General features: G+C 33.1%; 1 protein-coding gene and 1 long non-coding RNA gene across 2 annotated transcripts; one reads left to right on the top strand and one right to left on the bottom strand.

Moving 5' to 3' along the window:
- Window positions 1-843: 843 nt before the first annotated feature.
- Window positions 844-4,161, bottom strand: LOC146916158 (uncharacterized). Its single transcript, XR_015014899.1, has 4 exons — window positions 3,717-4,161; window positions 2,873-3,066; window positions 2,423-2,725; window positions 844-1,243 (listed from the first exon to the last, which is right to left on the bottom strand). It is a non-coding gene; the product is annotated as an uncharacterized LOC146916158 (long non-coding RNA).
- A 502-nt stretch (window positions 4,162-4,663) lies between these two features.
- On the top strand, window positions 4,664-7,510 carry LOC146916159 (nucleolar complex-associated protein 2-like). Its single transcript, XM_085718318.1, has 6 exons — window positions 4,664-4,846; window positions 5,311-5,334; window positions 5,592-5,645; window positions 5,989-6,080; window positions 6,181-6,324; window positions 7,196-7,510. Exons 3-6 carry the CDS (start codon window positions 5,595-5,597, stop codon window positions 7,257-7,259), a joined length of 351 nt encoding a protein of 116 aa, XP_085574444.1. The 5' UTR covers window positions 4,664-4,846; window positions 5,311-5,334; window positions 5,592-5,594; the 3' UTR covers window positions 7,260-7,510.
- The last annotated feature ends 7,162 nt before the right edge of the window (window positions 7,511-14,672 follow it).

The raw sequence follows: 14,672 nt of genomic DNA on the forward strand, positions 1-14,672 counted from the left end.
TATTATTTTTAAATTAAAATTCTTGGTAAAAAAAGTAAATTAAAATTCATAGTAGTTTTAATTTTATAGTAAATAAATTAAGTTTTTGCATATAGGAAAATTTTAAATATTTATAAGATATTGTAAAAAAAATTATGTACTTTCTTTTTTTGAAGGAGAAAAAATTATGCACTTTCGAAAAAAGAAAAGAAAATAATATATAAAACTTAAAAAAAATAGTGAAGAAAACCTTTTTTCTTGGTTGAAGAAAGTTTAGGTGGATTCGGCTCCGGTCACCACCAGGGTCCGGGCAGGCCTTCGGACCCAAAGGACACTTACAGAGGTACTTACAGATTATATCACTACAAGAAATGTTGCATTTTGCCAGGGGCAGAAGCCCTGGCAAAATGCAGAAATCCTTGGCAAATGGACGTTTGCCAGGAGTTTTGCCAGCCCAGCAAATCTGCTCATCGCAAATGACCCTGCCAGGGCTTTAGCTCCTGGCAAATTGTGTGGGGCCCATTCCCTGGTACAACCCCTGGCAACTTTTCTGACGCGTTCTGAACCACTTTTCAGAGATCAAATCAAACGCTGACAGGGGATCTGTGAGGGGTTAACCCCTGGCAAAATGCGTACGAATTTTAAAAAAAAAAACATTTTTTAATTGTTTAAAAAATCAAAATATTAAAATTTAATAATTAAAATAATTTTATAAAACATTTTAAATTATTTTTACGAAACATAATTAAATTAAATTATTAAAATAAGTTTAATAAACGTTTTTAAATTGTTTTTTATTTATTTGTTTTAGAAAAAGTATTTAACAATGCAAATTAAAGTAATAGCACACATAATTCAGGCACATTTAATACACGGATAAATTTGCAAATTAAACATCAATTTGATCAAAAACAACTTAACATAATATTCTTTAAAAATTAAACACAAGCTTTCTAATTCATAAATTACTAAAATCATCTGAATTTGGCATATTTAAAATCATCAATCAAACAAACACTACATGCTTAATTTGATGGCTTCTTCAAAAATCAGAAAATATATAAAAGTCCTAAAAAATAAAATACCGAGCATACTACTTGTGTCTTCTTCATTTGAAATTACTTGAGGTTGTTTCAGACAAAGAATAAATTCCACTGTACTTTATCGGTGTTTGAACCACCAGCTGCATCTGTCTTCAACCTTTTAGCCATGGGCATGCTGCTTGAACTGGCTACTTCATCCTTGAAGTTTTGATCACTGACCTCTAACATGCCAAATAAAAAGAAAATATTATAAATATCACAACCTTATTCATGGGCAAAAAACTATCACTATAATAAAAAGAAAAACAATTGAACAACCTAAAACATCAGCTACAAAGAAATAGCAGCAGCCTGAAGCGACTAAGGCGATATCAGAAGCTACTCCAAACTAAAGAGGAACCAGAGTGCAGTTCCACTAACAGAGAAAACCCCATAAACACTGCAGAACCAAAAATACCGGCCAACCCAAAAACCAACTGGGTAGTAAACCAAGTCAATAGATCCACAACAAAGTGATTTCAAGATAGAAAACGATTCATTTTCAACTTTGCAGTTCTTCTAACAATAAGTAGTTTCCCATCTGAAGATAACATATCCCATATAAGAGTTTGAAAATTTAAGTATTACAACTTTGGAGTTCTTCTAATGGTTCACGGATCCTTAGCTAAGTTCACAAATGACTAAACTGGCATCTAAATGTTCCAAGTGTTTGAAGCAAAGATATGAAAGGCAATTACCTATAACAAGTTTTGTTCTAAATTCACATTTCTCTATATAGTCAACACTAAAATCAAATGCTACTGAAAGACTTCAAAGATGTGTGCTATTTTAATCCATTTAACAGAAATGCAGCCACTGTCAACCTAATCTATATCAACCAAATTAAATGCAACATGCAAGTATTTGATTCCACTACTTCAGTTCAGACTGCCATGTTAACATAATTATACATTATAATTGCACGGTCCCCATGGATATACAAATAAATACTTAGACAAACTGTTCTTATTAAAAAGAAATATTTCATTACATTCTTTAATGCTAGAATTCCCACTTAAGATATAATAACACATCACCACATGAATAAAGACTAGAAAAGGACATGCAAAACTACAGGACATCAAGGCCAAGTTACAGTTTGAGTCAAGATACCATATGATAAAAAAACTAATATTTCATGTTTCAAATCTTTGTAGGATACATGTATTTCTGAATTGAGATAACAAAACAACTAGAATTGTATGTCTAAAATCTAATAACATGCAAACAGAAGTAAACTCAAATTGATTCTTAGAGTTAAAAATAACGCATTCAATTTATCAAAGATCACACAAAAACTTGAGAGCACAATTAAACAGGAGCGAGCTAACAATATTCAAGGAAATGAAGAGGAGACTTACTAATATATCCATCTCTGAGGCCACCAAACTTCTCCTATCCGGCAGTATCCCAACAGGAGAAGCGAATCTTGCAGTAGTTTGTGAAGACAGCCAATGGATGCACTTCCACACCAATGTTTGTTGCTTACCACCAAATCAAAACAACAAATACATCACTTGAATGAGATTGAATTAAGAAAGAGTATAATCACTTAAACGTGTGTATATGCATATATTACACTAAATTAAATTAAAAATAAATCTTACGTTCATATTTCTTCTCAAACTCCTCAATAAGATACCTTTCCACGGAGGTTGTTTTTTCTGAAAATGTTCAATACACGATACAGTTCAAATCTTAATCTATGATGAGCTAGATCGTTGCGAATGAAATTCACTTTTAGGATCTTAATCGATTAAAATATGTGTCAAAAATAAATAAACAAACAGGGCATCACTTAGCTAGAGTACCTCAAATGGTACTGGCTTTTCCTTCATCATTCATACCGTCTCCAAGAGAATAGAACGCAGGAGGCAGTGCCTTTCCAATACGCGTAAAACTTGAGAAGTTGAACTCATACGGATTGATTTCTCAATCACCCTTGTTAGGCAACAATGCTGGAACTGCCCTGAATCAAAATAACTCCCGTTTTGGTCCTGCATCACTGTCAAACCTATATATTATTACAGTAACTTGAACCATATCCTGTTAATAGTAATTTTATTAATTTTTGTTCACAAGCCATCTTGTTAAAAAAACAATGTTACAATGGACGAGCAAAGAACTTGTAAGTTAAAATGATGCCTTAACAACATGAACCTCACTATCTCATCAAAACTGAATCTCTTTATATCTCTAATCAATCAAAACTATTTGTTAAAAAAACCCAAAAAGTTTAATCTTATAGATCTATAGCCCAAAATTAAGTATAGTTGTCACAAATTAACTTGAAAAATCAACATGGTGCAATGATACTGCATGAATGTCGTCATATAAAGATTATAGGAAACTTCAATGAGAAAAATGTCATCACATCTTCACGTGGTTACAAGAAATGAAATAAACCCAATTTAATTACTATATATTTTAATCCTTTACCACAGTGTATAGATCAATTATGAACACAAATCTTTCAATAACTTAAACATTCAGAATTAGGGTTTGGGAAATCAAAATTGGGGATATTAAACATTTCTTCAACCCATTAACAGACATTAGCAGCAGTAGAATCGAATTAGACATACAATTGAACAAAATAGAACAAAGATGAAAGATATGAAAACCTAGAGAGTGGAAAGGAGAAGGAATTAAAACCTGACAGAACTTCAGAAGTTGAACCCAGCCCGGTGAGGAGGAGAACCAGAGAAGGTTGGTTGGGGTCAGGCAGCGATGGAGGAAAGGAAGAAGAGAAAGGTTTTGCTGTTCATACCGTGTTGGATGAAAAAATGTGTGAAGACGAAATTGTTCAAATCACGAAATCATTCAGATCAGTAGAAAGCTTAGGTGATAAGGATTTCAAAAGTGGTCTTTGTTTTTTCGATCGGTGTTTGTGGCGGCCGAAAATGGCATCTGAAGGAGGAGAGTGGGGCGAAGGTATTTGAGGAGGAAGAAAGATAGTACGCTTCTCTTTCTTTTTCCTTTGGATAGAATTATTAAAACAAAAAAAATGATATTTGGGTGAGGATAATAAAGAAAAGGGCAAAAAGTAAGTGGGCCCTTTCAATTTGCCAGGGGTAATGGCAGGTTGCTCCTGTCAAATGCAAGCCAGGGGTTATGCCAAGGTCTTGCTCCTGGCAAATTTGCCAGGGATGTTTGCCCCTGGCATAGTTTCCTGGCTAACTGCATGATTTCTTGTAGTTTACCCACCAACACCGTTCTCACATCGGCAGCGGGAATCGAACACACAACCAAATGTCAAATGCCAAACATACTTACTATATAATTTTTATGCAAAAACATACATCAATGAGCAGCTTGTATAGAAAATAAAATCTAAATATAATTATGGCTGGTTATCTTATTAGCGTTAGATATAAATTATCTAAATAATGTTATTGAAATAGATTCCTCTAGGTGCTATTTTTTTCCTATTTTTTTATTATTATTTTTTTAAGTTCTTTGTGAATGAACTCAGCTTTGAAAGGAAAATATTTTTTTATCTTATAATCTATTTTATTTTCCCATGAAAATTAAACAACTCACTTAACAATATTATTGTAAAAAAAAAAAAAACTCACTTAACAATATCAAAATAACATATATCAAACTCACTTAATAATACTCGTGATGATAATTATCTTTGTGTGTTCTTAACCGAACTCAGTTCTATCCTTTTTTCTTTCTCCTTTTTCCATCTCTCTCCACTGCTTCTTCTCTTCCCCCAACAATCACCACCGAGTAAAGACTCCCCGATCTTTCGATCCCAGTTCGTCTTAGTTTATGAGGTATCAATTGTTTTCTCTTATTATTATTGTATATTTTTTAATTTTTTCATTTGGTTTATTGTTTTTTCGATTTACGCCGTGTTTATGCAATTCTTTCAGAATTTCCCATTCGATTTTGCGAAAAAACGATTTTTTTTGTTGATTTTCAGTCATGGGTATCTTAGATCTATAGAGGTATGGCTAATTAGGTTTTCTTAGATCCAGAATCGCCCCCTTTCGTTATTTAGGTTTTCTTGATTCGAAAAAATTATTCTTTTTATGATTTATAAATAATGTCATGACTGGTTTCAATAGATTTACATTTCAGTTCATGAGATATTTTTGTTCAATTTAATTTAGTTTAATTTATTGTTTATATTGATATTATTTTTTGAATTCTGTTTAATTAGCAATCCTTTTTGTTTATATTGTTTGATTTTTAATTTTTCATAATCAATTTCTAATCTTTGTTGTGTTTCTTGCAGCTCCAAGGAGAAACCCACTCTCGGGTAAGATTTTTACTCCACCGTCCTCTTTTAGCTGTTCTTTATAAACTATTTTTATTGAGTTTTATGTTAATTAGATTTGAAAGCTGATAGTTTTGCACTCATAGATTTTTACTTAACTCAATTATTTCTCTTACATAGGGAACCCACTTAATTAATTTATTCTCTGTGAAGGGCTTATGTATATAATTTTGCACCATTTTATGCAAATTGTAGATGACGTTTTTTCACCATAGCTAACTATTATTCTCTGTGAAAAGCGCATGTCGATTTCCTTTCTACCTAATGATCCTGCGGCATCATCTTTTCTTGAGGTTTGCTCAGATTTTCTCTTTACTTTTGAGGAATGAGTGAGAGTATTGATTGTTTCCTTGTTGGATGAACACTATCGTATGGTGGGAATTGAGTGAAGTCATTTTATTGATGTTTAATGTTTTTGTGTTGTCATTTTCTTTTCCTTTATTTTATTATATCGAGTGTGTATAGATTATCGTCCCACTTATTTCACGCCTCAATGTCAACAACAACAACAACCAAGCCTTATCCCACTAAGTGGGGTCGGCACTTTACTTTAAATTACGCCTCAATGTCACTTTACTTTAAATTAAATGCTCATTTATATTTGAGAATTGTAAACAGTCAACTTGATTTTGATAGGATGAGAAGTCAGCCTCTAGTGCACTATCAAAGTATGTTATAACACTCCGCCAGAGAGCAAAACAAAAAAACGACTCATTAAAGGAATCCAGGTTTGAATTTTAAAATCACCTCCATTCACATGGATTACTGTGTCCAACATGCATACATCATTATCATATAGGTTTCTTATATAACTTAAAAAATTTCTAGTGTTCTTGTTGGAGAAGAATCCTCTATTTTTGGTGATGAAGAATCAACAAGTGATGAGGAGGATACCAAAGAGAACGAGGATGCCAAAGAGAACGTGGATGGAACTGCTGCATTTAGCACATCCTGGTTACCCGGAAATGACAAGTATTGCTCTTTTTCTTTGTTCATCTTACACTGACAAACCCAGCTGCATACACAAACACACGTACATTCGTGCACATACTACACGATGACATTAACACAGATTTCTTTTTACTTTTTATCTGAGGAATGCTTTGCTTTCGTAAACCTCTAGGTAATTTCAATGGAATCTTATTACATTTCTGCTACTTTTGTTACAGTTTTATGTTTTTGATTTTTGTTATTTACTCATTAATCAAAGAAGAAGATCATTTATGGTTATTTGCTAGCTATGTAATATGATTTGGTTTGCTGCCATTTTTCTATCCCCTCGTTGCTTAATCACATTAAGCTATTTGCTAGCTATGTGTTTTATTCAATTCATATATATATATATATATATATATATATATATATATATATATATATATATATATATATATATATATATATATATTATATGTTGATGTTGCATTTGGAGTTGGGATGTTGAACATGATTAATTTTCTGCATTTTTCAATAATATGGTTTATGTAAAGGACTTTAAGCACTCTTGTTATTATAGCCCTGCAATAATCACATTAAGCTATTTGCTAGATATGTATTATTGATTTGGTTTATTTCCACCGTGTCTATTTCCATAATTGCTTGATATGTATTTTATCCAATTCTTATTGAAGTTGGGATGTTAAACATGATCAAGTCCATATCCATATTTATTTGAATGCTTTGCTATTTGATTTTCTTGTACCCTCTTGCTATTATCAATATGAGAAACAAAAACACATAAATTTATTAACAACCATATTGAATGATAAGAGTGATGGGGAAAATGCAATTAATTTGATTTGTTAGTATTGAACATTATGTGGAATTCATTCTTTGTTCCATGCAGTCTGTTCATAAAGGAATGCTTGGAAGAGTTCTATATGACATATGACGGTAACAATTTGAGATGAAATGGTGCTGATCTATTGACGAGGGTTGCACAAAAGTTTGTAGGAGAGAACAAAACTATTAAACAGTTGGAGTTGAATAAGTTTTATACATCCTTTGGCGTTTAAAGTTGCTGCTATGGTAACAACGAGGTGGATGAATTTTAGTTTGATTACTTTTGTATATTTATTTTTTTGTTAGATCAAACAATCAAGTAGTGATGTTTTGTTGGACAACTTTATATTTTGATATCAAGTGGTGATGTTATGTTGTATGAGTGTTTAGGATCAAGACTTTCATGTCATTTTTTGCAAATTTGATGTTTATCAAAATATAATTGTGACATTCTTGAGAGTTAGATCAACATAATTCATATTATAAACATTATTTTAGTGCTAAATATTTAGAATATCAAGGTAGATTTTATTTATAAAAAAAAGGTTTTTAGAGACGGAATTGCGATCTGTCTCCGTAGAGACGGAAATTTAATGAATAGAGACAGAATGTTAAATTTTTTGACAGAGTTTAGAGACGGAATTATATTAGATTGAGACCGTGGTTTCTGTCTCTAACTGCGACGGATTTTCAGCTTCTTTGATTTAGATGTTAGCGACGGATTTTATATATTGGAGACGGATTGTTTCCGTCTCTGATAGAGACGGAAATCTAAATTCCGTCTCTAAAGGCTTTAGAGACGACGAAAACAACGACAGACCTATTTCCGTCTCTGATTCCGTCTCAAACATGTTCAGAGACAGATTTCTCTCGTTTTAGAGACGGATTTTGCCCGTCTCTATTCCCAATTTTTCTAGTAGTGAACGTAGACAAAATACTTTAAGGAAAATCCTAGATTCCTTACAAAATACTTGATCATAAATGAGTAATTGGCTATTAAGTTTCAAGGCAAAGACTAGATGCCTAACAAAATACTTAAAGGCAAAGTCTATATGCAATCATAAATCACGAAGAAATCGACAATTATATGGATTATCCCCATCATATCAACATGTTCATCTTCATCAATCTCATCATTTCCTCCATCTTCAATAGATGAACCGTGATGAGGAAGTGTGATGTGAAGTGAAAGAATGAAAAAACATGGCCTTTTTGGTATTTATAGAATCAGGTCATTGGTACAAATCTGGTCATTAGACAAACCATGTCAAAATTTGACCCGTATCAAAAAATGGACAAAATCTTTTAAAATCCTGCGAATTTTGAACGGATTTCACGATTTTGTGCAATTTTTCCTTTTTTGGGATTCTGCTATATATGGATTTGATTAGTTGTAGTTAAGTAAAGTCGCAAAATCCTGATTTTGATACTTAAGTCGCGATTTTCACAACAATGCGAAGGTGAGAAAAACACAAGAAGGGGGGGTTGAATTGTGTTAGATTTTTCTTCATTTCTCCTAAACTAAAGCACACTGATCAGAAGCAAAGTGAGACAGCTTCTGAAGTGATATTCAAGATCTAAATGCAGCGGATAAAAACAGAGAGAGAGAGAAGAAGAAAGACACAAAACAATTATATTGGTTCCTTCCACAAACTAGAAGTAGTCCAGTCCCCCTTTCACTTCCAAGGAGAATTCACTAAAATGTAATTTCTGATTACAATTTCTCAAGCACATAGCAAGAGACTTCCTTTGCCCAAGCACACTTTGCAAGAGTCTTCCTATGCTCAAGAACACAATCAAGAGACTTCTATGCTCAAGCACAACTGCAAGAGACTTCTAATCAAACAAGATTACAAAGAAAAATGTTTGAGGTTGAACACTTGATATACAATCAGTGGTGTTCACAATACAAATCAGATACAGACTCTTAAGACTTTAGAATTTCTAAGATATGAACTTGAAAACAGAAATTCTAAGTGACTTTGAAAGCAGGACAATTTCAGCAGAGTTTTGGCGCTTGTAAATTGTAGTTGACTCGTATGTTTTGCATTGGTTGCCAATATCTAAGTCTTCACTCCTTTATATAGAGGTGTGAAAGAGACGTTGTGAAATTGCCAGCACATCAAAAAGAGTCGTTTGAAGCTTTGATCAATCACCAATGATCTTTTGCCTGATATGGTTGATGTCCTGTGAAGAACCAATTTGAAATCCATTCCTATTGTGAAGGAACATTGTTGCAGGCAGAGCTGTATTATGGAGCTATTTTCTTGTCTTGTAGCTTGGACACTGCAGAGTAGTGGAGATAGTGGTTGTACACTTCGTACACTTTGTACTTTGTCAGCACTTTTTGAAGATAAGCATCCAATGCCTTCAAATCTTTACAAAATGATCGTTGCTTTGTATTTCCAGTCTTCTGCATTGCTTTCGAATCCAATAGACAAATTTTGAAGTGTTAAATCTTGAATCTTCAGCTTCTAGTGATTTTCAGCTTCTGATGCGGTTGCTTCTGAGTAACTTGCTTCTGATGAACTTCAGCTTCTGATGACGTCATCATCTTCAGGAGCACTTTGTCTTCAGGAGCACTTTTGACTTCAGGAGCACTTTTCTTCAGACGCTTTAAAGCTTCCTTTTCTTGATTCCTTAGCTCTCTTTTGTTCTTTAGAACCTTTTTATGATGTAACTCTTTTAACTATGGTCCTGTACACTTGTACAAATATTAGCTAGTCCAATTGTCAATTTTTAATACCTTGTTATCATCAAAACTCTCTAAGGTTTATTGTTAAACACATTTTGTTCAAACACAACGGTCTAAATCAACTTACCAACCAAATAAAAGAAACAACAACATACAAGCTTCAAAATCAATCAAAGTAAGTTGATGAGTGCTTCTAACTTTTGTCCACCTGCAATATTACATTGAATTATAAAAAGTGAAAACTACACTAAAATGTAAACCAAATATTAGGATAGGTAAACAAATAAAGTAGGGATTGAAGAGGGACACTATGTACCATCTTATTATGTGGTTGTGAGGGTCAAATGAAATATAGTTATAATCATGTATATACTTAAGATTCAGACAAGAAGTGGTTCAGTACATAGAATGTAAGTAAATTTGTTTCTGGTGTTGAAGTAGATATCACCTGCAAAAATGAAGCCACATTAGGCATTATCCAAATTCATCTCACATTAGTTGAGTATGATTTTTCTGCAAACAATTATAAAAGGCTTAAATTGATTTTTATGTTTCAATAAGTATGATGGGTGACCACATCTGCCGTTGGAGGATGAACACCAGGTGTTCATGGATTTAGGTTATTTTGATGAGGATGTTAAGGATAAAAAAATTTAGTATAAAATTAATTTGAAAACCCATTTTCCGTGAAAAAGAGCTTTTTTTTTTCTTCTACTTATGTAGAACGACAAACCCACTTGTTCCAGCTATACTTATCCGACGGCCAAACTCCTGTTACCGAACCGCTCCGCTTCACCGAAAACCGAATGGTTAACACACAAAAAAATCATCAAACAAAAGAAAAATATACAAAGCATGAGAGAAACAAAAAGAATTAGATAGCAAGTGAAAAATGAAAACCCGGAAGAAAAAAGAAAAAAAGAAAAAAATGGAACAGCTGAGAAGTGATGGAAGAGAGAGAGAGGGTACTGGTGGTGGAGGAAAGAGAAAGAGAACATGCAGATGAGTGAAAAAGGTTAGGATTTGGAGCTCCATAGGGAAAGAGAATGACACATAAAATGTTGAAGCATATATAAATGTGAATGAATGGATGAAAAGGAAACTATATGATAGTATAATGATACTAATTTATAATCTTCTCACCGGCACTAAAAATTAAAGCAAAACATTTTTTTTTTGACAAAAACAAAGGATATTCATTCATTAATATTGATAGAATACATCAAAGCCAATAACATGATCAATATCGCTAAAAACGTAAAGGGTGAATCTGCGAACAAACTCACAGCACCCAAGTTAATAGCATTCAACGGCAAAATGCCTACAAATAATATGATAAAATCTAAATCACCAGAATACTCATGCTTCTGGATCTGCAACGTTGACACCCAAATCATTGATTGAATTTGTGATTGTCTTGATCTTTCAATACGAAGCAAACGAACACCGCACAACAAAAGATGCGAAATCAAACAACGCCGCACAAGACGACGAACAACACAACGTCGCACTAAGACGACGAAATCACGAAAAAACACAAAAGAAAAACTTGATGTATGTGGAGATCACTTATTAAGATTGAAAGAAAGGGGAAAAGAGATGCATAGGGGTGATTCTAGGTCAAAAATTGACCTAAAATCACCCCTCCTCGATGTGTGAAAGAGGAAGAAAACTTAGAGAGAAGACAAAGGTTCTCTCACTAAAATTGAGTATTTGGCAAAATTATTTTAGTTGTGCTTGACTATTAGTAAGTTAAATTAAAGCAAAACATGTCACATATATAAATTGATAATAATTTATTATAATGGTTCTCCTTCAATTTTTTTTTTATTATAATAGTTTTACTGATAATTTAATAAATAACTTAATTAACAAGTTTAGTGTTTGTCGTTAACATACAAAACGTAACACCTGCGAATAATGGAGTGTCTGGTACGATTCTTACTCATAAAAAATGATAATAATTTATTATAATGGTTTGACTAATAATTGAATTAATAACTTAATCAACAAGTGTAGTGTTTGTCGTTGGCGTAGAGAGCGTGATACCTCCTAGTACGATTCTTATTCATAAAAACGTGATCTCGAAACTTCTCACATGAACTTACATTTGTGATGTGAAGCAGTGACTAGCATTGGAATTTGGATTGTGCCTTATAGCTACGTCATTTGGCTTGGAGTTACGGTTCTGGTGTGAAGCCACGTGCTTGGATAAGAACCAGGGTTCTGCTTTGTAGCCATGTAAGTGGTTTGTGTTGAGATAATATTCATAAATCCTCTTTTAAAAATTGTTTTAAAAATGATAAAGATATATTTAAATTTAATTATATTTATTGGATGGAAAGCCTTCTGTGAGATTGATGAGTTCATCTACTCAGGCTTGGTTCAAAAATTCTATCATTCAGCTACCATTCTTGAAGGCCATGACATAATTTCAGCTGATGTCAATAACTCAAATATTCTTATCACTACTGACATTCTAGCTAAGGTTTTTAAAATTCCAAATTCTGGTGTTCAGCTATTTGGTCGTAAGTGGTATGATATTGCTGGAGTAGATAGAAACACTGTCATTAGAGAAATGTTTGAAAATGTTCAACCTGGAAAAGATTTTCCTGTCACTGCACTTAAGAATGAGTACAAGATTTTGCACAATCTTTGTACTTATAGCTTGATGCCAAGAAGTAGTGCCAAATATCGTGTGAATGACACTGATCTCATGGTGCTCTATCACCTAACCAATGGAAAGAGAGTCAATCTTCCATACTTGATCATTCAACACATGATCTCTGCCATACGTGACACCAATGGTAAAGGTGGCCTCCCTTATGCTATGGGACTCACTAAGATTTTCAAGGAATACAAAATCTCCTTTATAGGAGAAGATGTCAAGAGAAATTGGAAGCCTTTCACTGCAAAAAAGATCTCTCATATCAAAGTGAATGATGGGCCTGAAGCTTTGAGAATCCATCAGATTCCTCTTCAAAGAGAGCCTTTTCTTAGGAAGGAAGCAGAAGAAAGCCCTCTTCTCAAACTCGTGAATGCCATGGTTGTTCTTGGACACCAGATTTCTCCCTCATCAACATCCATCCACTCTCATGAATCTCCAAAAATATTAGATTCACCTCCTCCTCTTGATCAAAATGTTTCAACTGAACTCCGTCTTTCAACTGGTCTTGGTAATTCACCCTTTCAAATCTCTCCTATTCCACTTCCTAGCGTTAATAGCTCTGCTCTATTTGGTTCAGATTTTTTGAACAAATTCCTCAACTCTCCAATCAATGATTCACCTCTCAATGAGATTCCACCAGGTCCATCTCATTTCAGCTCTTTTGGAAGTTATAAATCGACAGGAACATCTCCTAGAAATGAACCTCCTGTTGAAACTAAGAAACCTGTCATCACAAATGAAATAATCCTCACTGAACTCACTTCTGTTCATGCAAGTGTGAATCATCTGCTTGAATGTTTTGAAAGCTTCATTTACTCCTGCTATGATATTACGCCCCCTGTTCCTGGTTTTTATGCCTCTTCCTCCAATCCACCTGGAAATAATCAGTAGCAAGCTTCCTTCAATCAACTTCTGTTGTGCCCTTTTTTTTGAGAATGACAAAATGGGGGAGAAAGAGTGTGCCTGTGTTGTTTAACACACACTCTGTTATGAATTTGAAAAATGCCTCTTATATATGTTTTGGTAGTAGACTGTTTGGCCCATGTGCCTATTTGTTTGTATGCACTTAAGTGTATTTCTTTATCCTTTGCATCTTTAACTTTAGTCTTTTGTATTTTAGCAACTTATTGCTAAATATGAACATTAAGATTGTATGCAATCTATGTCTTAGTTAACTATGCTGGAAATGGAATGTTAATATTAATGTTTCAAAAGTTGCTCTTGTCTATTATAAATTTGTTTTGATCATTTCATCATTATCTGTCAAAAGAAAATTATGCTTTGATACTTAGATTATCAATTTGAGGGGGAGCCTCTTTTAAAAACAATAAGGTTATTTCAAACCCTCAAGATTTATATCATATTGAGGGGGAGTTTAATCGGAACACATTTATAAAATCAAATTCAAATATATTTTGTCATTGTCAAAAAGGGGGAGAATGTTGAGATAATATTCATAAATCCTCTTTTAAAAATTGTTTTAAAAATGATAAAGATATATTTAAATTTAATTATATAAATTGATTTCTGATTTTTGTATTTAACATTTTGGTTGAGTATTTTTAGTGCAGGAACTTATACTCAAAAGAAATGATAAAACAAAGATTTCTAACAATTTATTTGAGACTTATACAATGGACAAAGCAAGACATTAGTAGATAAAATGCAATGGATAAAAGTTGGATAAACTTGCCCAAAATCAAGGACACGATGACACACATATAAGAGGTTTTGGTTTTGGTTTTTGATTCATGGTTTTGGTTTTAATTGTCTCCAATACCACTACATATCTAATCAAAGGAACAAAGGAAGTACAAACAAATTTGGTCTTTTGGCTAAAAATTGGAAAGAAGGAAAAAGGCTGTCTTGCAATCAAAATGGATATTTTTCTCTTGCATCCAATCAACAAGAAGCACGTGGAAGGAAGGAAAGAAACACATGAGCTGTTTTGCTCTTCTTAAAGTCACGTGAGAGAAGGAAAGAAAGCATGATATGGATCCTTTGAATCTACATAAGACATAAGGGATATTTTGTATACATGGACACATGGCATGGTAAGAATGGTTAGAAAATATACAAGGTCCTTTTTGGTTGGCTATTTGAGCATGTATGGGACCCGCAAAAATTTGAAGAAGGTGAAAGAAGAAAAACAGGCTTGAGACACACGCTCCTCATGTA

Source organism: Medicago sativa, chromosome 6 (assembly GCF_051527215.1).
Source record: "Medicago sativa cultivar Bolivia chromosome 6, Bolivia_mono, whole genome shotgun sequence".
In the NCBI taxonomy this organism is placed as follows: Eukaryota; Viridiplantae; Streptophyta; class Magnoliopsida; order Fabales; family Fabaceae; genus Medicago; species Medicago sativa.